At 43.6% G+C, this 25,749-nt stretch overlaps 1 protein-coding gene across 1 annotated transcript in view; it reads left to right on the top strand.

The window, feature by feature from the left end:
• The first annotated feature begins 5,407 nt into the window (after positions 1 to 5,407).
• The window catches only part of rb1 (retinoblastoma 1), a 136,444-nt gene continuing 116,102 nt past the window's right edge, over positions 5,408 to 25,749 (top strand). The window contains exons 1-4 of the mRNA XM_084320652.1: positions 5,408 to 5,635; positions 6,562 to 6,682; positions 10,270 to 10,373; positions 25,088 to 25,222. Of these exons, the coding sequence (XP_084176778.1) occupies positions 5,523 to 5,635; positions 6,562 to 6,682; positions 10,270 to 10,373; positions 25,088 to 25,222 (473 nt within the window). The 5' untranslated portion in view covers positions 5,408 to 5,522. The remainder of the gene's footprint in view (positions 5,636 to 6,561; positions 6,683 to 10,269; positions 10,374 to 25,087; positions 25,223 to 25,749) is intronic.

The raw sequence follows: 25,749 nt of genomic DNA, 5'->3' as shown, positions 1-25,749 counted from the left end.
TTGTATATTATTTATATATATACACGGAATATCCCTTTACCTGCGTACAGACCAGAGTAATATTCGCTCTCCTATTGGACAGCGCCCCCAGGCGCCAACGCGCAAGCCCCCAACGACAAGTTCAAAGACAACTGCAGGCATGTCAGAACATGCCCAGAGTCTGCGTAGTAATACGAGACAAGGACTGAGGTTGGGACTAGATATTCACTTAAGTATAAATACGGCGCAGGTGTAAACGGCAGTACCTTACCTAAACCTTACCCACCTTCACCACGAGTCAACGTGCAGTGAAGTGAGCAACCTTGCATCTAAATAGAGCATTGAGAACCGCGTGCGAATAGAATGTTAAAGTGTCCGAGTTTAATGAAGTAACGTTGAGTTCAACTTAATCTAATGTGAAGTCAATAGTCGATCATTTATTGTATATCGTGCGGCCACAGTTCTTCCGTGTGTAGCATTACCCATCGGTTCGTCGTGTCTTTAGCTAGTGCACTTATCCAGGCTGTGTGGCCTAAATACGTCGCCCACACCCGAGGAGTCCTAGGCGAGAACCGTTGGACATGTACACAGGAGAATCGGCGCCGGCGATTGCAGAACCATTCCTGGTTGGATTATATTGATTTGGGACGTGACTACCGGAGAAGAGCACCGTTGATTTCCACTATCGTTTGGGATTTAACCTCGTGAGGATTACCACTCGGGCCTGCCTCGTGGACGGGGCTGGCTAGCTGTCGTCACTGCTGTCGAGCATCTTGGATTACAACTATTGCTTTTGTCTGCTGATCAAGGGAGTACAAGCACCGACTCCTGTACCTGGAGTCTCTTTATTCCTCGTTGACTCAGACGGAGTACCCGAACATTCCTCTACCCTCCAGGCCTTACACCCCGGAGGGAACCCATTGTCTCCAGTTGGTACCGGTGTTGCCCTATATAATTGCTACTATACAACAGGTGGCATCAGCTTAGACCCATCGTAGGATTCCTGTTATTCTTAGTGACTTATGCTCTTGACTGACTTTACGTATATTCTTCGCCATACAAGCGCGACCCTAATTCTCATTCTGTAACCGAACGTTGCCTAATAATAATAAATTACCCTCCAATAGTATTTCTGTGTCAATGCCGTGTTCTTGTGGGTGTTCACCATCTATATTTGATGTACTGTTTGGCCAGTAATTAAAGTACATAACTAGCAGTGGTTTAATCTATCACAATCTTTAATACAGTCAGGGTTTTGTAACCCCTCAGTTACACCAGTTATTCTAATAGAGAAACACAATTTATTTGTATTATTATTTTTGTATTATACACTGTTTTCCCTAGTTCTGTGTTAACAGGGAATATCGAACACAGACATTCCTGTCAAGTGATAAAGTTTGAATATTTAAAACAGATGTTAGGTGGTAACAAGCCGGCTGCCAGTGCCAAGACGAATGTGGAGATATCATTTTGTATTTATTTTGTTCTATTCGTGAAGACCAGTTATTCTAATTTAAAAAATTACATTATCTATCTGTCCCACTTTGTCCCACCAAAATCTTACTGTTGTCCTGCTTTTGGACTTTTTGCATCTGGTCACCCTAATTTGATTGATTGATTGAACATTTTATTAACAGATTGCAGAATGGGTACAATACAGTACAGCTCAATACACACAAAACACAATTGTTAAGGGGATGCAGACCAGAGAAAGACTTTCGTCTTGTTTACATCAGGGTCCCCCATTTTCAATTCATCATAATCTACTCATGTATGCTGACCAAGGGCAAGGGGTAACGTAACATTAATCCATGCGTTAACCACATAATATATATATATTTTTTTACAACTTACCTGAGTGAAAATGCTGTGAACACACAAACATGTTTTTGGAAATGTTGTTGAAAGTGATGTTTGTTCGTCTTACAGCTGCTACCCACGCCATTCGGCGCTTCTTTGTTAGCTCTGAGATCGGATTCAGAGGTCCGTGGCTTTGTTTCCAAGTTGGAAAGGAGAAGAATCTAAGTCCATTAGCAATCTGTTTCTTATGCTTGTCATAAGACCGGTTGTAGCAGTTAACAACACAGCAGTCCCGCACCATTTTGACTACCCACACGGGACAACTGTAAACAAAGCGCGGAGACTATCCCCGGCAGCCCATAACGCCTTGCGGTTTTTCCTCTTCCGCTACGACACCTTTTTTGAGTAGGGTCCAGCTGCAGCGCCGGAGAATCCTCTCACTGCAGAGACGCCACTGGGCAAGCCTGTGGCAGCCACGAACCTACTTTCTATAGAAGCAGCTCGGAGGTGTGCTGTTTTAACACATTAACTGCCACGGAGTTTGCCCGTCTCATACCACTCTCTGCCACCACTCTAAGCCTATGGAGATGTTTACCTTCTTTGCAGGGCTATACCTTTTTAAATTGTATTGCTAAATTGACATTACTATGGCCCATTCAACATCGATTATCTATCGTTCAGGATGTAGGAACGTTATACTTTTTCATTCATAGATTCATATGAAAATACCGTCTAGAATATAATTATGTTATCGTTTTCTGCAGTAATTCCTAGAACGTGAGTTATAGGCATAAACGCATAGATTATCAACTGCCGTTTGTTGCCGATACACGCTATATTAAAAATGTCAACTGTACATGATCCTAAACGTTATGACTGATCATGCGCGGAAGAACGGGGGGGGGGGGTCGTTTATAATTCCGTGATCGTCAGTAAATGCTTTATGTAGTATGGGTGATATATTGATCAGAGCAGTTTGCATTAATAATAATAAACAATCACGCCGAAAATGACGTCAGCGTCCTCTTACCGTTCGCCGATGAGACTGGAGGAAAAAGATCCTACTTATTTGACGTGGATCGACTAGATCCATTTCCGTTGCAGAGTTGTGCAGGCTCCCACTGTATCAGCCGAGGCTGGGTGAGGGCATTATGAATACCATGGCGAAAAAATGATATATGATCTCAATAACGTCGTACGCCGTGGAATGGCAGAATTAGCATGGCCTTGAAACACGTTGTACGACGTTATTGGCGCCAGATGTGTTAAGTGAGCGTGTGTTATTGGATTGATTGATTGATTGATTGAACATTTTATTAATGTCCGCCTTGTTTCGAACTGGTTATGCTTAGGCCCTCTTTCGAAGTCGGTTATGCTTAGAGTTTATCTTTAGAGCAGGGCGATAGACCACCAGCCCTGATTCCAAACTCTAAGTGTAATTCCCTCCAAGCACAGCAGACACAAGTGGTTTCTTTCTACGGGTTTATTGAAAGCATGGTCCTCCAATCCACCATGAAAACTTAAAAGAGAAAACATAAGTCGCGTTAGGTCGACACAAACAATAATATACACAGTATGAAAAGCAACATGTCAACAAAGCAAAATGCACACAAACACTAAATACCTCGTTGGCTGCATGCTACAAAAAAGGGGTTTTCATTCTTCTGTTCTTGTCAACAGTCATGGTAGAACCTGTACAACTCCGACCATCCCTGCTGCTTGCTCGCAGGTGCCGTAATCAGTCCCAAAAGTAAAAACGCGAGAGCAGCCCAAGCCGGACACCATATATAACCAGATGTCAAAATGAATATACTATATACTGTAGCAAATTAAATAACAAAGAAAATAAGAAATGCAACATAAATACATTCTCAAATATTACACTAGACTTACAAACTTAAATAACATATAAATTATGAAACCATATAATGGCCACAGCTACACTAAGGCATAACCGACTTCGAAAGAGGGCGACTTCGAAAGGGGGCCTAAGCATAACCAGTTTGAAACAAGGCGGACATTAATAAAATTGTCAATCAATCAATCAATCCAATAACACAAGCTCACTTAAAACAGCGCACCTCCGAGTTGCTTCTATAGAAAGTAGGTTGCTTATTGCTTAATAACAGCGGAGCAGTGCTGCCGTTGCTTCCGCGTTTTCCCTGCGGCATTATGTAACCGCCCTAATCCGCCATGATTTTCATTCGGCGCTCAGCTCACCTGGCAACGCAGCGGTCCTGCGGTCCATTGTTGACAAGTTCGAATCCCATCAAAAAAATATTTTTAACGTGATTTTTTTTTTTAACGTGTATTCTTTCGCCGGTTAAGGTTAGGCATGGTTAAGGTTAAGGTTAGGCATTGTTTCGGAGTTGGTTAAGGTTAGAACGGTTAAGTTTAGGCGCTGTTAAGGAGCTGGTTAAGGTTAGAGTTTGTCTTAGAGAATGGCAATATTCTTTCTATGGTTAAGGTTAAGGTTAGGCATGGTTAAGGTTAAGGTTAGGCATTGTTTCGGAGTTGGTTAAGGTTAGAACGGTTAAGTTTAGGCGCTGTTAAGGAGCTGGTTAAGGTTAGAGTTTGTCTTAGAGAAATGCAATATTCTTTCTATGGTTAAGGTTAAGGTTAGGCATGGTTAAGGTTAAGGTTAGGCATTGTTTCGGAGTTGGTTAAGGTTAGAACGGTTAAGTTTAGGCGCTGTTAAGGAGCTGGTTAAGGTTAGAGTTTGTCTTAGAGAATGGCAATATTCTTTCTATGGTTATGGTTAAGGTTAGGCATGGTTAAGGTTAAGGTTAAGGTTAGGCATTGTTTCGGAGTTGGTTAAGGTTAGAACGGTTAAGTTTAGGCGCTGTTAAGGAGCTTAGAGAATGGCAATAGACAGCCTATTTCCGCACTGCCGCTCTCCCGCGTTGCCGCGGTCACATGGTCAAATTGTCACATTCTTGCACTGCTCCGCTGTTAAAAAGTAACACGCAAGTAGGTTCGTGGCTGCCACAGGCTTGCCCAGTGAGAGGATTCTCCGGCGCTGCAGCTGGACCCTATTGCCTTTTTTGAGGTAGGTAGTTTAGTTATGATTACAGTGTGTAGACAGCGAAAGCAGTAGGCAGGTATGAATTGTTTTTGGTCTTCATTATTTAATGATATATAGTGGGGAACAAGCATGGCAAATTTGTGATGAATACTGTATCAATAACACGTTTAAATAAGTGTTTTTCAAGGTATTGCTAGGCAAAAAAAAGATCACGTGGGAAAGTTACAACCAATCAGACGTAGCTGTCCGTTATGGTTTTAGCGGATATTACGCCAAAGACTTTCTCCCGCGGTTTTGAGTTGGATTCGCTCGTTAATAACTAACCGGCTGACTGTTTGGTCACGTGATCCGGTAAAATCACACTGCCGATATCAGCGTCTTCTGTATAACAACAACACCGGGTTATTGTGAAGAGCAGGCCAAATAAACGTGTTTGCTTTCCGCGTCGCTTCAGTCTTATCAGATACAGCTGGCAGAATAATTTGATAAGAACCCAGCGAGGATCTCACGGAAGGAAAACCCCCGACGGCACCGGTGGGTCAAGTAAACAAACGTCCCGCTCGAATCCCATTCCAGGAAGTCTTTGTTGTTTGGTAACACGGGCTCTTCGCGTGGAGTGGGCATTTAAACGAATTAAACGAACGCTGCTAAACACAGGTTGTATTTGCAACAGAGCGACATATATATTTATTGTGATATTTGCTAATAAGTCGTCAAGATGCCACCGAAAAAGACTGCTAAACCGGTGACACCGCAGAACAAGGATGTGAAGCCCTGTGTTAAAGGACCGTCTCTGGACGAGAAGGACAACCCCGAGTTGTCTATGGAGAAGTAAGCTAACAGTTTAACCCCCCATCCCAGACAGCCCTCTGCTAGTTAACTAACATTAGCATACTACACTAACATTTACTCGTTTGTCGCCTTACGTTAGTTTAATTGTTCATGTTGCCTGTCCTTATTTTAAAAGTGACTGTGTTGTGTGTTGGCAACCCAGCAAGCTATTTCTTGTTAGCTGGCTGACTCACTGTCTTGCTAGTTGTTTATAGAATGAGATGCATTGTCATTATACAAGTACAGTACAATGAAAATAAGTTTGGCATCCAACCAGAGTGCTCATGTAATATACTATGTACAGGTGTTTAAACTGGATATAAAATATATAACGAGTACTACTAAGTAATAGTGCTAATCATATGTATGTGCAGATGATGTCCTATTATGTACAGTGATACCAGTATAAAGACACTATGGTAAGTATGTTATACTGGCTAGCAGCGTAACTAGTAAGAGTAGGTAAGGGATATGTACTTATATAGATATAGTATCTACAGATTTATAGTATCTACAGATAATAAAAGTATGTATGTATTGATTACTAATTTGTAGTGTGTTGTGTAGGTAGGTTCTATGATCCATTATGAGATGTTCTTATTGGAAAATATCAACAATCACATTACCTGAAAAATCACTTGAAGACATACAGGCGTCCTTGTCCTTAGTGTGTCTTAAACAATAGGCCTAAAGTTACCCACAATATGCTTTATATGACTCAACAATTATTGTGTCATGATGTTCCCTTAACTTGAACACAAGGAGTTTTATTCACTCTGTATCAGTGATGGCTGTCGGAATGTAGAGCTATTATTTTGTAGCCCCCCCCCCCCCCAAATACCACTTACAGCTCCTTTTTTAAGTATCACTGTCATTTGTGTTTCTCTGTTTTATAACTAAGATTTTTGCCCTCAATCCACCTCTAGACACAAAGAGAAGGATGCTGATTTCGTGGCCCTGTGCAAGAGCCTCCAGGTTACAGGCATGGTGTGTGATCGTGCGTGGACGCTATGGAAGACTATTCAAGAATCTATGGACAAAGTTCCCGTATGTATCGGCCCCTTTTATGTATATTAGATTCAAATGTATTGTCATTATACAGCACAAGTACAGTACAATGAAAATAAGTTGGACATCCAACCAGAGTGCAAATGTAACAGTAAAGTGCAATAGTAATATACAATGTACAGGTGATTAAACTGGATTTAAAATATATAAAGAGTACTACTGAGTAATAGTGCTAATTGGATGTATGTACAGAGTTGTAACTATTATTATGTACAGTACAGTGACACAGGTATATAGACACTATGGTAGTAAGTCATACTGGCCTGCAGTGTAACTAGTAAGAGTAGGTAAGGGATATATATGTATTCAAGTTTCTTTGAATAGTTGTCATACAGAAGTACAGAATACTTTTATACAAAATGCTTCTTACTGTTACGCTCCAGAGACTGTGCTAGACAAGATAAGTATGAAATAAAATAGTATAGCATGTAAAATAGAAGTAAAAATAGAGGTCACAGTGTTCAGTATAGACATATGTACAATGTTCGATGCAGAATAGAAGTAACTGAGTTACCATACAATATACAATATACTATGCAATGTACTAATATACAATACTATATAGTGCAGAGCAGAAATGGGATGAGGTACAATTTAGGTACAATTTACAGTAAGGTGTACGAGTTGTAGTGCAAATCCTTTACCAATAAATATAAAGTGTAAAGTGTGTTTAGGTGATCTAAAGTGTGGAGAGTATAGAATGGAGTGTATAGATAATAGTATCTACTATCTACAGATATGCAAAATAATTGTGTGCAGGTATGTAGAGACGGATGTGGATATATATATATATACACACACACGGTAAGAATAAATATATATATATATACCGTATACAGCATTATTGTACATGCTATCATACAGAGTTCTATGGGTAGACTATAGTATATTCTGGGAGCAGACTCGGATGTATTTCCTGTCAACCGTTGCAGCAGGAAATAAACTTGGGTCCTATTAGGATGTTATTGTTGTCACTTTGAAACCGTCTCTACATTCATATTGATTTTCTTTACACCCCCTGCAGCGTATTGATTGTACTACTATGACCTGCTGTCAAAGGTTGTAGAGGATAGTTTATATTAGGGATGGGGGCGTGAGTCTCGTTCTGAAATCCTGTGAGGCACGAGTTGTTGCAGGAAGTTGGAAGCTGTGGAGCATGGATAGTACACTTTAATGTTACCGCAAAAAGTTAGTTTATCTTTGCTTTATCTAAAAGATAAAAACAGCAGTTCGTGTTTGACATTTCCAAATTGTGCCAACGACATTTCGCCCACTTTGCGTAGCGTTCATAGACTAGTATTGATACGGACATGCTGTTCCATGAGCGGAGAGACCTGCTGCAGACTAATGTAATTATTACAAATGGTAACTGACTATTTTGATTGACGATACACATTAAGCATCGGGTATATTGCTATGTATTGTTATGTCCGTGGAGCTGGGCATAATAACATCGGTTATGTGTGTGTGTGACTGAGCAATATATCGTTATTATTGCTGCTGCCATGCGTTTTAATGTGTACTAAATATGTGATGGGTGTAATAGAACTAACAGATAGGGTGCCTATAAAGACTATTCCAAATGGTTGTCAAATGCATGCCAATATGTTGTTCATTCAATCTTTATTACAACTTGAAATCATTGAGGACACACCCTCATTTCCAATGATGTTGAATGTTTGGTGATCAAAGATTTAAACTGACTAAAGGATACCAAATTATTGAGTTTTAAAGTTTGTTGTATGATGTGTCAGGAGCACAGAAGCTAAAAGCAGATTTCCCAAGTTCAGCACAGACTCTAGGTGCTTTAAGTGTAACAGCCAATCATTGGAACGTGTACTATAGGGTCCAGGTGTCCACTCCAACAGAGAAGTGAGATAAACTGGGCAATCTCCAATTATGGCTTTATATAGAAATAGATGCTCTCACCTCTCTGCTAGAGAGGGCCATCCATTTCAAATGGAAAATAGGCTTTGTCCTTTACGATTAGCCTACATAGAGATATTTCTGGACATCCTTTCTAGATAAGCCCTGTCTACCACCAGAGGTTTGTTCTAAGATCTACTTTTATTGTCTTTTATACCTATTCTTATGTCTGCACTTTATGCATTGCTTTTAAAGTTATTATTATTATTATTATCTCACTCGTGCCTAATCTAGCAGTGGCATAATTCATCAAGATCACTTTCATCTACTTAAAAGGTCAAGTGCTGCAAGTCTGTTTGACTCTTTACATCAAGGAAATATGTGACGCACATCCAAACACTTCATCAAGTGGTTGATATAGAAGGAGAGAATGAAATTTAGAAAGACAAAATCATAGACTAATTATCCAATAAATGAATTGAATACCTTTTATTTAGCATATAAAAATAGCATAACGGCAATTTAAAAACCGTAAAAACAGTTAATACATAACATACACTTATTAGTATGTGTTAAAAACAAGATGGACAAATGCATAGGGATAAAAATAGCTAAAATAGAGAGTGATAAAAAAAAAAAGAAACAAGTCCAATCATTAAATAATTAAATTAATTGGTTACAGTCCACAACCCAGCTCCCCCAGTCCACGGCAGTTGGCCCGTCCTGGCCCTGCCTGGTTGTGGAGCCTGATTGCCACCGGTACAAAGGACTGCCCGAAGCGTCAGCTCATCATGGAGGGGGTGACAGGGGTTCTCAAGGATAGCATACAGGTTCCTCCTCGTCCTCCCCTCTGCCACCACCTCCAGACTGTCCAGGTCCGCTCCCACCACAGAGCTTGCTTTTTTTGACCAGTTTGTTTATTTTGTCTGTGTTGGTGTTGCCCCCCCAGCATACCACAGCGAAAAAGAGGGCACCAGCAACCACAGACTGGTAGAACATCTGCAGCAGTTTGCTGCAGACGTAAAATACCTGAGCCCTCTCAGGAACAACAGTCTGCTCTGTCCCTTCCTGTGTAGAGGGCCTCAGTGTTGTCTGTCCAGTCCAGTTTATTGTTCATGAGAACACCCAGGAATTTGTAGTTCTCCACCCTTTCCACCTCCACCGCTTCCTGCTCCGCCGATGGTCGGGTCCACCACCATCTCCTTCGTCTTGCTGATGTTGAGCTGTAGGTGGTTTTCATTGCTCCACTCTGTGAAGCTCTCCACCACAGCTCTACTCCTCCTCGTTGGTGATGTAATTGCCTGGTACATTAGACAGGTTAGGTTACCTATATGATAATAAACAACTTGAAGATTTAAAGATCCCTTCCACTCAAACATGTTTACTTTTTAATATATATTCTGTTATAGTTAACTGCTCTTGGAGGCTTGACTTTTGACTACACAGACTGCTATACAATTTTCAGTAGTTTATTGAACAATTTGGTGAAAAACAAAACATTTATACAAATTGTTATTCAATATAGAATATCTTTAAAAAATCCACCCGGAGGCGATCTTTCTAAGAATATAAACACCTCTGACTGTCCATTCACAAGTACAATTCTACCAGCTAGATCTAGAGATTGTCTTCGATGGCTATAAGAGATGATTGTAACTTAAGTTAACAGGATTTAACACTTTTATTTCTTGACATTTCAGGATTCCCAAAAAAGGATCTGGGGCGCTTGTCTGTTTGTGACGGTGACAGACCTGGATGTTGCCAGTTTCACCTTAACCCACGTTCAGAAAGTGGTGGAACTGAAGTAAGTAATGCTGCAGTAATGTGTGATGGTGATGAGTGTCGCATGACTAAATAAGCTGAAGGGTGTTGTGAACCCAGAACCATTAAGGTACTGTTATGCAAGTAACGGTAAGAGTACATCATATTTATTAAATAAATGAGGAATGGAACCCATAAACAAACAAGGAACAGGGCAAGGGAGAAAAAACGAGGAATAATAAAACAAGACAAACAAGACAAGATGAGGGATAAATCAACAAATAAACAAACTCCAATCGTCTAAATAAAATAACCAAGGGAAAGCAACACTTAATCAACAGGGTCACAACCCACCTCAACTGGTAAGCAGACTAACCAAAAATGCTATCAAAGCAAAGTGAACCAGTGGGTTCAAGGCCACAAATGATAACAAGCAACCAATGGTCCTGAATAACTGATCCACCCACCCCTGGATGAGTGATAAAATAAGATAATCCTTTATTGATCCCCTTGGGGAAATACATGGTGTGGGATGCATAGCTTCACAGTCCTATACAGTCCAGTATCATACACTATAGATACACTTAACCGATTCGCGGCCAACCACGTATATAGACGTGATTGGGAGCCAGTGCTTGACGGCCAACCACGTATATACAGAGCTGTATTTTGTCTGGAAAAGGCATATCGGGACTCCGAAGGTGCAGTACCGGCCAGATCCTGGTATTGGCTTGTGACGCCGAATTCAGTATGCAGTAAAGGAATATAGCATCAGCCAATGGACATATCGATCTACCAGATGGCGATCAAATAACTGGGAAATTCTTTTTGGAATCCAACCGGCCACAGGTAAGAGCCATTTGATGTCAATTTCAGTCTGATCGGGCCTTGTTCTCATAGCCATCCACCCGGTCAGCGTATGATGTTGCAATAACGAATGCCGTTATTGGTAATCAATAATCAGAAACGACTTCCCCCGCCGTCCCCTTTCATGCATTCATGGTGGAACATGATACCGATCATATGCATTTTTATTTTTAACTCTAGCTTGTGTAGGGCCGAAACACCACGATTTAACGTTATTAGCTTAGCGCCCTATAACGTTAGGTTATAACTATAACCAAGTTCTGTTAGTAATGGTGACGCTCGGCGTCACTCACGCACTGTACCTCGCTTGTGCACGCTCACTGAATAAAATTCCACAATGTACCTTTATATCCCAATATTCGTCTGACCACACCCCCATCAGCTTACCCTCATAAGCAGGTGTGTGGCCACCTACTCGCCTCCTTCCCAAGCTTTCACCACAAGGTGAGATCAAGGGCTGCAGCGGCGTCGGACGCCGAGCGTCACCATTACTAACAGAACTTGGTTATAGTTATAACCTAACGTTCTGTATCGTAACGGCTCTCGCTCGGCGTCACTCACGCACAAGGGAGGCCGAGCGAGAGCCATCGGCCGACAAATATACCCCGCTGAGGCCCCCCACAACCATCAGATCAGGGAGGACCGAGCCCCCCCGACCCCCCCTAATGGAGGGCACCCCCCCTATTGGTGGATCACGGGAGAGCGACGGACCCGACCGTGCGAAGAGGCACTCAAGCAACTCAACGCACAGGGTGAGCAGACCGTGGCCTGACCCCACGACTACCCACACGCACAACCCGCATGCCACCCGGGAACGAACGACCTCGTTACTGCCCCCAGAAATCACGGGGTCAAGAGCAAACCCAACCCCGTGGCAAGGCCGTAGCAGCGGAGCGCGAAGGAAGACCCAGACCCACCAAAGGGACTGGACCCCCTGGAAAACGGGGGCCCGGAGAAGTCCATGATGCCAGCATCAAGACCCCACCAGGTGGTCACCTAGTGACCCCGCCCCCCACATCGCCAGCGTATTCGGACAAAGGCCCCTCACAAGAGCGGGCCCTGTCCCCCCAATAGCACACCGCCTGGCACACTGACCCTGCAGGACAGGCAGTCAGCATGGCCGTAAGAACCAAAGGCTTACCACGGAAGCAGGCAGCGCACCGGGGAAACCAGGCAACCGGCTGTAACCCGAGCCTGGAGTACTGCGGACGAGACAGGCGCCAGAGGGGTCAGCTGAAACAGCCGCCCCGGCGGAAGGGGCGTATGCTGGCGTTGTTGACCACCATGACAAAGCCTCCCTCAATGAGGCAGCGAAGGCTGACACGATTGGCAGACGTCATGAACGTGCAGGGGCACACTCAACCGGGCAACCCGGGAGTTGACACCGCACCAACACACCAGAGAACCAACCACCCAGTCGTTACCCTATGCGGTGGTTGGTCCCATAACCCCTCAAGAAAAAACTCAAACGTACCTGCGGGCACTACCGCAGTACAAGTGTTTTAGTTTCCAACAGGGTTATTCCAGGCCTACGGGTCGACGAAACATTACTTCGGACCGGGCCCCGCGATACGGGGAGCACAGGGTCCCCTGAGGAGGTCAAAGACCACCCCAACAGGCCCCTCTTCGCCATGCGTAAGAGAAGAGCGAAAAGAATGGAGAACCAGCCCCAAGCACCCCGTACTTGGTATTCCCAGGAGGTCTCCCAACCAAGTACTAACCAAGACCAACCTGCGTAGCGGCCGAGATCTGACGAGATCGGGCGTGTACAGGTTGGCACGGCCGTAAGCCATTACGACAGTGCAGAGTACAACGTACCCAACAAGGGTCTCCATAGCGCCTAACCCTGTGACACCCGGACCGACCTGGCATTTCTCCCCCTGGAAAAAGCCCAAGTCCCTCAGGGTACCAGAACAGCAGATCTGCATCCCCGGCGGACAACGGGTTCAACTGCTCCGGACCAGCGTGACCAGAACCAGTCCCGTGCCCTAACCACGCCGACATGCCAACTCCAGGAGAAGGGGCAGATATGCGTGTTGACCTTAAACATGAAAAGAAGGCACCACCCAGCCGTTCGGTGCGAACCGCGCCCGGTGGCCCACCCCCAGGGCGTGAGACCCTTCTACGTATGTTCAGATCCATTCCGTCATCATCCCCCTGATATGAACGAGAATCCGTCGACAACCAACATAGGTCGTCGGAAGAGGAAAAAAACCCCATCCCAGTTGCTTTATAAAAACGCTGTTTTAACCCCAAGCAACCAAGGCGCGCCAGTCAGTCGCCTGATCTTCAACAGAACACCCCGAGCTAGCACTATGCGTGCGTCGGGACACAACCACATCAATGAACAGGCTATTTAGACCTGTCATTGAATCCCCAAGGCGCTCAGGGGAACGACAAGAGGGGTGTGATGCCTCCTAACTCCAACTCTTTTTAATAAAAAAGAAGGAAGCACCAACAGCATGAATCCCAGTCTACACAGCCGGGGGTATTTTTTTTTACATTTTTACATCCCACCACCCTCCCATAGGGAGGAGACGGAAATCCCCAGAGAGACTTCCCACGCGAGCTGTACAGATTGAAAAGAACATATTGCAACCTTGAGCCATGTAAATTTTGGTTTTAGGGCTCTCCGGGGAGGAGGCACTGAACCCATACACATGCACTCAATCGAATTGAATCGAATACACACACAATAGAGTAGGACTCCTTTTTGAGGTTCCACTCACCTTGACAATCTGAGGAGGAGGCTCTGCACTCTGAGGAGGCTCCCTCACATGGAAGGAGAGTCCTAACTCACAGAAGGCCCGAATAGGAGCTTCGTGAGGAGGAGCCCTGACCACCCCCCGAAACAGATCCATCATATGGACCCGAACAGCTCACGGAAGTCCTACCAACAGAGACGCGCTCAGTGACGTACTCTATGGCGGGGGAATTTCTGCGGTGCACACGCCCAATATTCCAGGGCGTGCGACCAGGAAACTCCCTCCCCCCCCCCCCCCCCCTCTTACCCTGTAACGTGCCGAACAGCAACGTGACAGGAACCTTGAAGGACAGGAGGTTTTAACCCCTGCCCATCAAAGAAGGGGAGAAAAGGATTACCAGTTCACCCCTTTACGACCCCACACCCATGATACGATGTAATGACAAAAGAGTATGACGCAGTCATAGTCAGCTCCATGAAGCGTCTAACAGCTTCACACAGCGCATGTGCTAACCTGCTATCTGATTTTTACTAAGGAAAAAACACAGAATAGAGGGGGCCCTCTCAAGAGCCCCTGTACCAGACTTACACATGTGCTTCTGTGGCCAACCCAACCCAGTTGTAGGTCACACGACACACACAACCCATTATCACCTACAAAAAATGGCAAAAACACTCTACAGAGGAACACCGTTTTTCATAATGAGAGAATACATAATTCTCGATTAGTATCGGCCACAGGCCTTGCTAAGCACACACGAAAAGTGACCAAACAATCTTTTCTTTTAGGAAAATACAGTTCCTCAAGCAATTTTAGCACAACCCCAGCAATCAAGCTAAGGGTTACATCGTATCCCACCACACAATGACACAATATATTGTAACAACATGTCTGAGAGGAGGGTGAGGAAGTCCCCAGGGAACCGGGGGGAAAACACCCCTCCTACTTTACCCTTAATACGGCCAGTCGAACAGGTAACCTGTTAATATGTGAACACACTGTTGTCATTACAGGCTGAGAAAAGAATTCATTCTTCACTCATATGTCACTAAGCATAGCTTTATAGGTTAGTTTAACCCCCTTAGTTGTGAGTACACGGTACATAAACACACATGATGTTTCTCAACACAACAAACCAGATCATTTTCACATCTGTAACAAACAACCCGATTTGCATGGAGAAGCTAAATACCAGTGACAAGACAATTCACACATAACTCGCATCGTATCCTAAATGTAGTGCAGCAACACTCGTTTTGGAAAACATCGTTATTTACAAAACATTTAGAAGGGAAAGAAAGAAGTGTTCAAGGTCTGGTCAAGACTAGAGATGTTCCGATACCATTTTTCCCTTTCCGATCCGATTCCGATACCTAAGCTTTGGGTATCGGCCGATACCGATATTTATCCGATACCAGTGCATAAAAAAAAATTAAAAAAAAATTATATACATTATACTTTTTTTTTTTTTTTTTTTCAGATACTGTTATACTGTTTTTTAGTAATAACTAGAACGTATGGTATTTATTCAACAACAGGTGATTGTATAGATTTGTATTAGTATCATTAATCAATGAGTATGGGCTGCAGCACTGCAGATATACCCTACTCCAATGATCCACACGGACATTAAACGGTGTTGCACTCGCTACTCAGTGGCTCTGCAGATATACCCTATTCAGTCTGTAAACTAGTGGCAGATAGAACGTTCATGTTGTGGTTTTTGATGCAAAATAAATATTCAACATTCTCTTTTGAAACTCCGCCTCAGACTCTTATCCTTTGGCACTTGCTGTACTTTGCTTGCAGGTCTGCAGCCATTATTGCTGGATTATGTGAATAGCACCAACTTTAGACACGGTAACGTTATCAAGCTAAGCTAACTGACCTAGCTCGCCTTCCCGCATCGACATTAAGATAACGTTAGTAATAGTCAGCTAACGCTAGTCCGTAGCTACTTAACTTAAATACAATTCACCGTGGGTGCATTATTGTTGATAGACGGTCACGGACAGTGTTAGGTCCTGGAGAAAGGACAGGCGATCATCTGATTTGATGTAACGTTAAAAGCGGATGTTGTTCCAACTAGCTATCTTTCCAGCTAATGCTATCATAACACCAGCCAAACACATCCCGATTCCCGTCCGAGCTCCCCGTCACACCGCACTGTCGGGGACAATGGAATTTAAGAAAGTGTATCTGCTGTTAAAATGACACAGCATCACACTTTAAAACATGTTCATTTTATAATCCTCACTCTCCGCAGGACTCGGCAGGAGATAAATTACATCATGGGATCGGAGGCTAGAATTTACGTGTACTCGCCGATACCGATACTAGCATTTTAGGCAGTATCGGCGGCATTTCCGATACTAGTATCGGTATCGGAACAACTCTAGTCAAGACCCTTCCTACCGTGAGCATAGTCAGAGTGTTTAAAGCATGTTATAGTCAGTTACGTCTATTCTGCATCGAACATTGTACATATGTCTATACTGAACACTGACCTAATTTTTTTTTTTACTTCTAATTTACATGCTATACTATGTTATTTTATTTCATACTTATCTTGTCTTGCACAGTCTCTGGAGCGTAACAGTAAGAAGCATTTTGTATAAAAGTATTCTGTACTTCTGTATGACAACTATTAAAGAAACTTGAAACTTGAACTAGTCTCAGAACGTTCAACAGTGTAGCATTAAGCTAACGGCCACTCTCGGCCGATAGCAGCAAGCTAACGTTACCTAGCCTAGTGACACAACAGGCTAGCGCCCGCAGCTAACAGCTGACTGGCTAACAGGTAGGCCACAACTAGCACGCAAGCTAAGCAGCTATCACCTGAACTTGTACACAACGATATAACAAGCCACACTCAGACAGGCCGCCGTTCTGAAACCCTCCTCACCTTTTAAGAGAGAAGAGAAACGAGATGTTAACACAGTTTTACAACAGTGATTTTACCATCCGGCGGAGCCAGCACAAGTCCCATCTGGGCTGTAGCCGACTTGAACATGGATTTTCCGATAACGATCATCCATGCCCACATTTCCTCGTTTAGGGTATACTCTCATTTGCATATGAAAGACGGGGCCTATACGGTGACAGAAGTACCCACGTGTCCAGAGATCCTGGGATCACCAGTTCTACTGGTCGTGGCCCACTAGTTGCTATAATGGGCTTCAAACCAAGATCCTCCGCCGTCGCCTAAAAGGCTGAACAAAGGACCCTAATCTGGGGCCGGTTTTCGTAAACATTGTCAGCTAGCCCCCATAGCACTAACAGACAAGCGGAGCTTGCAAGCAAACATTACTCACCAAACCTGGAACCCACCGCTTCTCACAACAGCGGCGCGTCCTACAGTCCAGCTGTGTCGCTGGAGAGTTTTACCCCAACCAGCCGCAGCAATGAGGACTGCAGTTGGGAGGCATGTAGCGGCGTGAACTCCCAATACGAAAAAACCGGCGGAGGTGTAGAATGATCATCATCTTCCAGACACTCCAGTACGAAGACAATATCGCCGTATTTTCTCGAATATAGTGAGAGAGAAAATAAAGATATGATGTCAACGTATCTCTCGTTTTCCAACTTTCTCCTAACAACCTCGTCAAGTGGGGATCTACCAAAGGCACTTCCTTGTGGTGAAGCGAAGAAGGAGGCGAGTAGGTGGCCACACACCTGCTTATGAGGGTAAGCTGATGGGGGTGTGGTCAGACGAATATTGGGATATAAAGGTACATTGTGGAATTTTATTCAGTGCGCGTGCACAAGCGAGGTACAGTGCGTGAGTGACGCTGAGCAAGAGCCGCTACGATACAGAACTAGCTTTGCAGGAATTACCCCAGACCATTGCGGTATGTAGTTCATATTCACGACGCTATAAAACGGGAACGTATCGATTAAAAAATATTTCTTTATAGCATATTGAAGGGAAGGTTTATACTGTCAATTGACAATGCCCCGCCCCCTCTTTTTTCCCCCTGTCTGAAGGAAGCAACAGTTGTGATTGGAGGATCAGGGGGGGGGGGGGGGGGGCGGGCACAATGAATGTCACACAAAATCGTATTGTGAACGTTACTGTCTGTGCATTACAGCCCTGACACACCAGTCGTGCGTTAAGGCAGGCAGGCGGGCGGGTGGCGTGTATGCTTTACCCAACGCAGTTGTGCGATTTACGAATCTGATTGGCCACTGACGTTTCTGGTCATGTGACATGTGCGCCCAATAGCGTGACGAGCTGTGTCTTTGCCCATTTCCGCGTCGAACAGCCTGCAAAGCACCTGGCGTTCTATCGCCATGCTCTAAGACAAACTCTAACCTTAACCAACTTCGAAACAGTGCCTAAGCTTAACCGGCGAAAGAACTTGCCGTCACGCTCCAAGACAAACTCTAACCTTAACCGACTTCGAAAGAGTGCCTAAGCTTAACCGGCGAAAGAACTTGCAGTCACACGATTGGTGCACATGTCGCATGACCAGAAACGTCAGTGGCCAATCAGATTTGCAAATCGCACAACTGCGTTGGGTAAAGCATTCACGCGGGCGGGTGACCAGCGCCTCACTTTTGCTCCCACAGTGTTTCCCATTAATGACCTAGACCGCGCGCCACAGTCCAATTGGTCCCGCCACAGTTTTATAATTTTTTTTATATTTGTTTTAAATATAGAGGGGCCGAGGTTCACCCACCAGTCTCACAAAATCCTGTAAGAAACACTGCTCCCATGTTAACGGACGTAGCTGTGCCCACCGGCCGCACGTGGGCGCGCAGGGTCGAAGCGATCGTTTTCGCTTTGGTTGGATTCAGAGGCATGCGCCACACACATTTTCACAGAAATACACTCAATATCTGCATTATTACCACACATATAGATATTGTTCAACCAGCTAATGTGTCTGTATCTTTCCCAATACAAATAAACCATTCACATTCTAATTAATTGTATAATAACTGGTTATACATGCAAAATGGACAATAGAACACTGGAACTGGAAATCTTTAAAAAATCTTCAAACGGGGACTGACTTCGCATATAGACTATAGCATTTACAGCTGTTCCAGTGTAAATGTGCCTTCCTCCGTGCGCTTTCGCCCGCTCTGAAGTCGGACTCGGTGTGCCAGGCCATGCGCGCAATCTCGCACGGAACCCGCGAGTGCCTGAGTGCGCGACTGGTCTGTTTGCGCCGTTATTGTCCCTGCGTGCATTACTGTCCGTGCTGGCAATTAAAAAATACGTCACCTATAAAAATAAATGCAACCTTTTTGGATCATAAGGACGTAGCTAGATTATAGTGTTGAAATTAAACGCGAATCGCTTATCTTTACCGCTAGAATGCCAGCTTTATAGTAGGGCTGGGCGATATGACGATATTATATAAATATCGGGTACAGTTCATTAACGATACACTTTTTTAACGTATCGTGGATATCGTGATGTTTTGCCCAAGAGGATTGTGTCGCGTCAATCTGGTCCACACCCGTTCAAACTTTTGAACAACGCCGCCCCCACACACACTAGTCACTACTGCATCAAAGTTACTACTTATTATTAACAAAGGCATTCGTTTTGAGGCATTAGCGTTATATAGTTACATGTTCAATAACATTAGCGTATTTACCCAAACATAGCAACGTCCGATGACGACATAGATAGCAAGCGTTACTGTTCATATCTCAGCCCGTGCTGAGTTGTGCATGACCATTCTGCGGTCTGTTAATAAAGTTTTCAATCAGACAGATGTATGGAAAGGCTTTTATTATAACATTCGTTGCAATAAAATCATTATGGCTCGTTTAGTCATGCTGCGGTGCGCTGGTAATCACTCGTCGGCCGCGGGGAGCTCAGCTGTTGTTGTCGTTGAGCTGAGCTCAGCTCTCGTCAAAATCAATGGCGGAAGTAAAAAACGCATAGCGCTTGCCGATTGGTGCTAAGAACAGCAGGGCGGGTGTAAGCGGTGTGACGTAATTGGCAGACTCGACTGTCAATCAAAATTATTCTGTTGCCGGCTGAATGATCGAATGAATGAAAACGTTATTAACGATTGCAGAATGGGTACAATACAGTACAGCTCAATACAACAACAGTGGACTGGGGGATGAAGACCAGAAAAAGACTTTCGGCTTTTTTACATAAGGGTCCTCCATTTTCAATTCATCAAAACATTTAGAGACATACAAATATACAGTAGTTTCATAAAAATGCTAAAATGCTATTGATTGATTGATTGATTGATTGATTGATTTAAAACTTTATTAACATATTGCAGAATGGGTACAGTACAGCTCAATACATACAATTGTTAAGGGGATGCAGACCAGAGAATGTCTTTCGTCTTGTTTACATCAGGGTCCCCCATTTTCAATTAATCATATTTCATATCTAAATCATATAATATCTCATTGCTAAATATATGCAATATATAATCTAATAATCCAATAATCTAAATCTAATATATAATATAAAAATGCTAAATGCATGGGTATTTTATTTAGTCTTTAATGTTAGCTTGCAAACTCAAATACTGTCTTGGTAAGCCTCATAATGAATTGTTTGGGGAAAAAAAGAAAAACATCGTGATGTGTATCGTGTATCGCCGAAAGGTCAGAAAATATCGTGATATCATATTTAGGCCATATCGCCCAGCCCTACTTTATAGTCGTTTGCGTGGTTTCCGTTTCACTATGTTTGCGAAGCTGTGTGTGTTCTGTATTATAGCTGTGGAGACATGGGCCCTATTCCCCGTACCTGGTTCAACTAAGTCGATCAAAAGTCCCATTATCCAGATTCAATTAACCCGATGTTTGAATCCAGGCTTTCCCTGTTCCTCGAACGCTGATTCAGTCTAGTTAATTCGAACCAGACTTGATACTCAGGATAATTGCGCGCGGCCGCCTCACCTGAAAAGACAGCAGGTGTCGATCGCAGAAATCCTGATTTTCTAACGGCATTGATTGATTGATTGAAAACTTTATTAACAGATTGCAGAATGGGTACAATACGCGGCGGCTGGGTGGCACAGCGGACATTGCGCTCGTCACCAACGCAAGAGACACCGGGTTCGAATCTGGCTGTCGGCGTTGCCTCCGGCTTGGGCCGGCCGTCATACTAACTCAATTGGCAGAGTTAGCAGGTGGAAGTCGATGGGTGGTAATCTGGACGTTGTGGACAGCGACTCCTACAGGTCGGTTGGGGGACGCCTGCACAGCAGAGACAGGAAATGGCGGGGGTAGTGTGAGCCTCCCACACATTACACCTCGCCAATGAGAGTCCACGCTGACAGGTGAAAAGATGTGACAGGCTGCCTCCTCGTGTATCGGAGGGGACACGTGATGCAAGGCTTCTATCCTCCCTACAACCGGCCAGTGGGGGGCATATGCGAGCCACGTTCAAGACAGGGGAGGGGAGAATTGGGACAGCGAAAGAAAGAAAAAGCTCAAAGAGTATCTAATTGATACGAATTAATAGATACTTATGAGGATATCTGTACTGTATGTGCTTAGTATCATGTACTATATAAATACATGGTTCCCAAAGTTTTCAAGGCGCGACCCCCGAAATAACGTGTCAGAGAGGCTTGGAGGGAGGCTATACAGTTTCACTATTAATCAGGGTTTAATCTGTTTCGGACATCATCCATACATGCATTGAATTGATTAACCTTTGGTTTATACCAGTGACACCTCATGTTCATCATCAGATAACGTGCTTGAACAGAAATGCATTTTCTCATTCATTTATCAAAATGTCAAAAGCTCATTCAATTTATCAAGTCACGTCGTCGTCACGTCATCAAATCCATCAAACTGCGCATCTCCTCATATTTTAAACCCAGTTACAATATCACAATAACGTGTGAGTGACAGTGATACAATTCAACACTCCACAGATTCAGATTCCTCGTAATGCATATCCACAATCCACAGATAAAGATGCTTCAATTTATGCTTGAATGAAACACAATCCGGGCGCTCCGTTAAGCAAATACATAAACCGTGGAGAATATGAAACGAATCAGAGCCAAACGCCCGATAGGTTTCATTCATTAAAAATATCCCAGCGGGATTCACATTTGCAATGCTCAGTTATTAAAATAACCACATAGTGTGTTTCGCGAGCGCCGTATCCGTATAACTATGACGTGCATTATTTAGGAGGACAAAGTAAATCCATAGGCTGAATATGATTTATTATCAGCATTTTAGGTATATTATTTTACATTTCAAAAGCCCCCTCTATGAAGCACAAAAACGTAATTCAGAATGGTATAATGGGATCTAGACTGTGAGAATTCTTTCAGGAAGGGAGCTGGCATTTCTTTGCGAGGGCGTGGCCATGCAGGTTATCCAGCTAACTGAACTTAACCCTGCCCTCGACCAGGTTAAAACTTTTTGATCTGTTGCCATAGTGATTTAGACAATCGCACGTCGGGGAACGGAAAGGTCTGGCTTAAGTCAAGTTATCCTGAAAATTATCCGGCTAACTCAGTTAGCCAGGTACGAGGAACAGGGCCCAATGGTGTGGCTCATTTTGACAAACATTACTTGTAGTGCAACATGGGAATAATAGTTTGTTTCCACATGCTGTAGTTTGTAGTTTATTACACGCTAAACATTGCGCATGTCCAAGATAATCCAGTCTTTTTTCATAGATCGCGAGATAAAACGTGTTATGTGCAATAAGCCCAAACCGTTCTGGTTGATCCCCTGAAACCCCAAATACTCCCAAATCAAAAGGTATATGCATGTATATATGTACCTTCACAAAATCATCATGGGGGGGGGGGTCGTTTTAACTCAAAACTGTGATCGTGTTTGCCGAGCATGTTTTTCGTCCGGTGAAACACAGAACTGTGATCGTTAGAAAAACACGTTTCAGATTCTGTAAAATAGACATAGAATGTACCTTACCTTAGCCAGAAGGTATTCCAAGAAGAAGAATTCCAAGTGATCCCATCGCCATCGCGATTACCAGTGTATATGTCTATACACGTTTCGATGGTCAAATACGCTTAGGCAACGGAATTTTGGGCCGATCAATGTGAATCTATGTTCAAGGAGGAGGAGGGGCCCCTACCAAGAAAAAAGAAAAGGTCACTATCAACACCAAGCCATTCCAGTTCAGACACAGACGATACTGCCACCTGGTGATAGTCTATCAGCATTGCAGTTCTAATGTATGTGAATGTGCCACACACAGTGATGCAGATCGCTCCTGGGCAAGTCTGTAGAGCGGGGATCAAAGTAAAAATATCAAAAGATCCAAAAACACTCGTTTTTGGCACTCAACGCTTGTCGAGCAAACATGTAATTTTCTGTTTTTGGCACAGAATGTGTTAACACATTCGGGGCCATTGGGATTAGACTATGAGGCCAGCTTGAGGCCAGCTTTTCATTACAAGTTTTCACTGTGCGTGAGGTTGTTTGTAGAGCTAAATCTATATTTTATATTATTGCTATGTGTCCATTGTCATTGTCAATTGACAGTATAAACCTTCCCTTCAATAAGAATCTTTTTTTTCATTAATACGTTCCCGTTTTATAGCGTCGTGAACATGAACTATATACCGGAATGGTCTGGGGTAATTCCTGCAAAGCTAGTTATAGGGCGCTAAGCTAATAACGTTAAATCGATTGGCGTTTCGGCCCTACACAAGCTAGAGTTAAAAATCAAAATGCATATGATCGGTATCATGTTCCACCTTGAATGCATAAAAGGGGGGGGGGGGGAGTCGTTTCTGATTGATTACCAATAACTGCATTCGTTATTGCAACATCATACGCTGACCGGGTGGATGGCTATGAGAACAAGGCCCGATCAGGCTGAAATTGACGTCAAATCGCTCTTACCTGTGGCCGGTTGGATTCCAAAAAGAATTTCCCAGTTATTTGATCGCCATCTGATGGATCGATATGTCCATTGGCTGATACTATATTCCTTTACTGCATACTGAATTCGGCGTCGCAAAAAGTATTCCAGGCGATCTGGTGAAGCCATAGCTTTAGGCTAACAGAAAAGCTAACCCGGAGTGAAAAAAAAGTGACAACCGGTCTGCAACAGGGGAAACTGCATTCTCGAGACAGCGCCAATACCAGGATCTGGCCGGTACTGCACTTTCGGAGTCCCAATATGCCTTTTCCAGACAAAATACAACTCCGTGACAACATCCGGGATATTAAAATGGAATAAAAACAAAAACAAGCTTATCACGTATATATACGTGGTTGGCTGTCAAGCGCTGGCTCCCAATCACATATATATATATGTGGTTGGCCGCGAATTGGTTAATAGATAACTTGCCCACCGCTAACTGCTAACCCCAATTTTGAATTCACATTGTCACTTTTAGAATATTTTAACATCTCACCAGTTTATAGTTAGATTTTAGAACAAAAAGTGATAGCCCTATATCCCATTGAGTGTTTCAATAACGGCCCAATACCAATGCATTGACGTATTCGACTTTGGCAGGTCCACAATGAATGTTATTGTTTACATGTTGTGCATGTATCCCCTCCCTACTTCCCATTTCCCAACGTGGAACGCACCTGATTCGATTAATGACATGCTGGTGCTCTAGTCTAGTGCGACATCTAGTGGCTGAATGTTAATCTATAGCACAATTTTTTATTTTTTTTTTATTATTATCTTTCTTCCCCTCCTTTTTCCCGATTTTTCTCCCATCCCACCCCTCCTGGTTGTTGCGTACTTTCCCCTACTGTTGGTCCGGGAGACCGGAGACTGTCACATGCTTTCCTTTTGATGCTAGTGCAGCCTGCCGGCAGGCCAACCTGGCCGCGCAGGTTCTCACCGGGGAGAGTGTAGCGTGTGGGAGGCCACACTATCTCTCCTTAGTTCCAACCCTTGCTGAGCAGGCGCCCCGACCGAACTGTAGGGGTCGCTGTCCACAACGCCCAGGACCCACCCTTCAGCTTTCCCACCCTCTGATACAGCCAATTGTATCAGTGTGAGAGGCCAGCCAAGCTGATAGCAACGCCGGGAGCTGGATTCGAACAGGCGAATCCAGTGTCTCCCGGTGTTGGTGACGAACGTAATCTCCGTGCGCCACCTGCCCCCCCAGCACCATTTATTAATTTATTATTAACTTTAATTATTCATTTAGTAATTTATCAATTGCATGTATTTATTTATTCCATAATTCTTTTTATCATTCTTAATTCATACATTTTTAAGTGTGAAGGAGTTCCTGGATTTGGTGAGGAAGTTGGATGTGAACTTGGACTCAATAAGCACCCGGGTGGATTCTGCCATTGCACGCCTGGAGAAGAAGTATGACATGTCTCTGGCTCTCTACCAGAGGTTTGAGAAGTGAGTGATGGCAATACAACACAGTACCACACCTACTTTGTCAAGATTACCTGCGCTAAGGCCTTTTTAGATGGCAGCACAGTCTTAACTTGTGTCTTCTTGTCAAATGTCCTCTACGGCATTAATGTTTGTGGCAGCTGCATTAGCTAGAGACGTAAAGCTCATAATTTGAAGGTATTCCATTCAAATGTGCAAATCAACCACATTTTTGTTATAAAGTAAAGTAATGCTGTTGATCTGAATCAAATTGAATTGACCACGAGCAAGGCATTTAATCCCTAAATCTCTCCACCAGAATTGCTTAGTGGCCAACGGTACCCGATTATGGCAGTACAAAGTTGATCCCAGGTGTTCCGTTTGCCTGCCTTCAGGTTATTGCTGCTACTAGTAGTAGCAGCAATAGTTGTATTGGTAGTAGCAGTATTGGTTCTTATATATAGATTTGCAACACAGAAATCAATTCATCCAATTTAGTAAAAGGTTATTTTATTAACATCAAATATATTTATTGGTCATCTGTTTTTGTT

This window comes from Notolepis coatsorum (assembly GCF_963971535.1).
Source record: "Notolepis coatsorum genome assembly, chromosome: 8".
Taxonomy (NCBI): Eukaryota; Metazoa; Chordata; class Actinopteri; order Aulopiformes; family Paralepididae; genus Notolepis; species Notolepis coatsorum.
The sequence above is the reverse complement of the archived record's forward strand: the minus strand, read 5'-3'. Positions and strand labels throughout refer to the sequence as shown.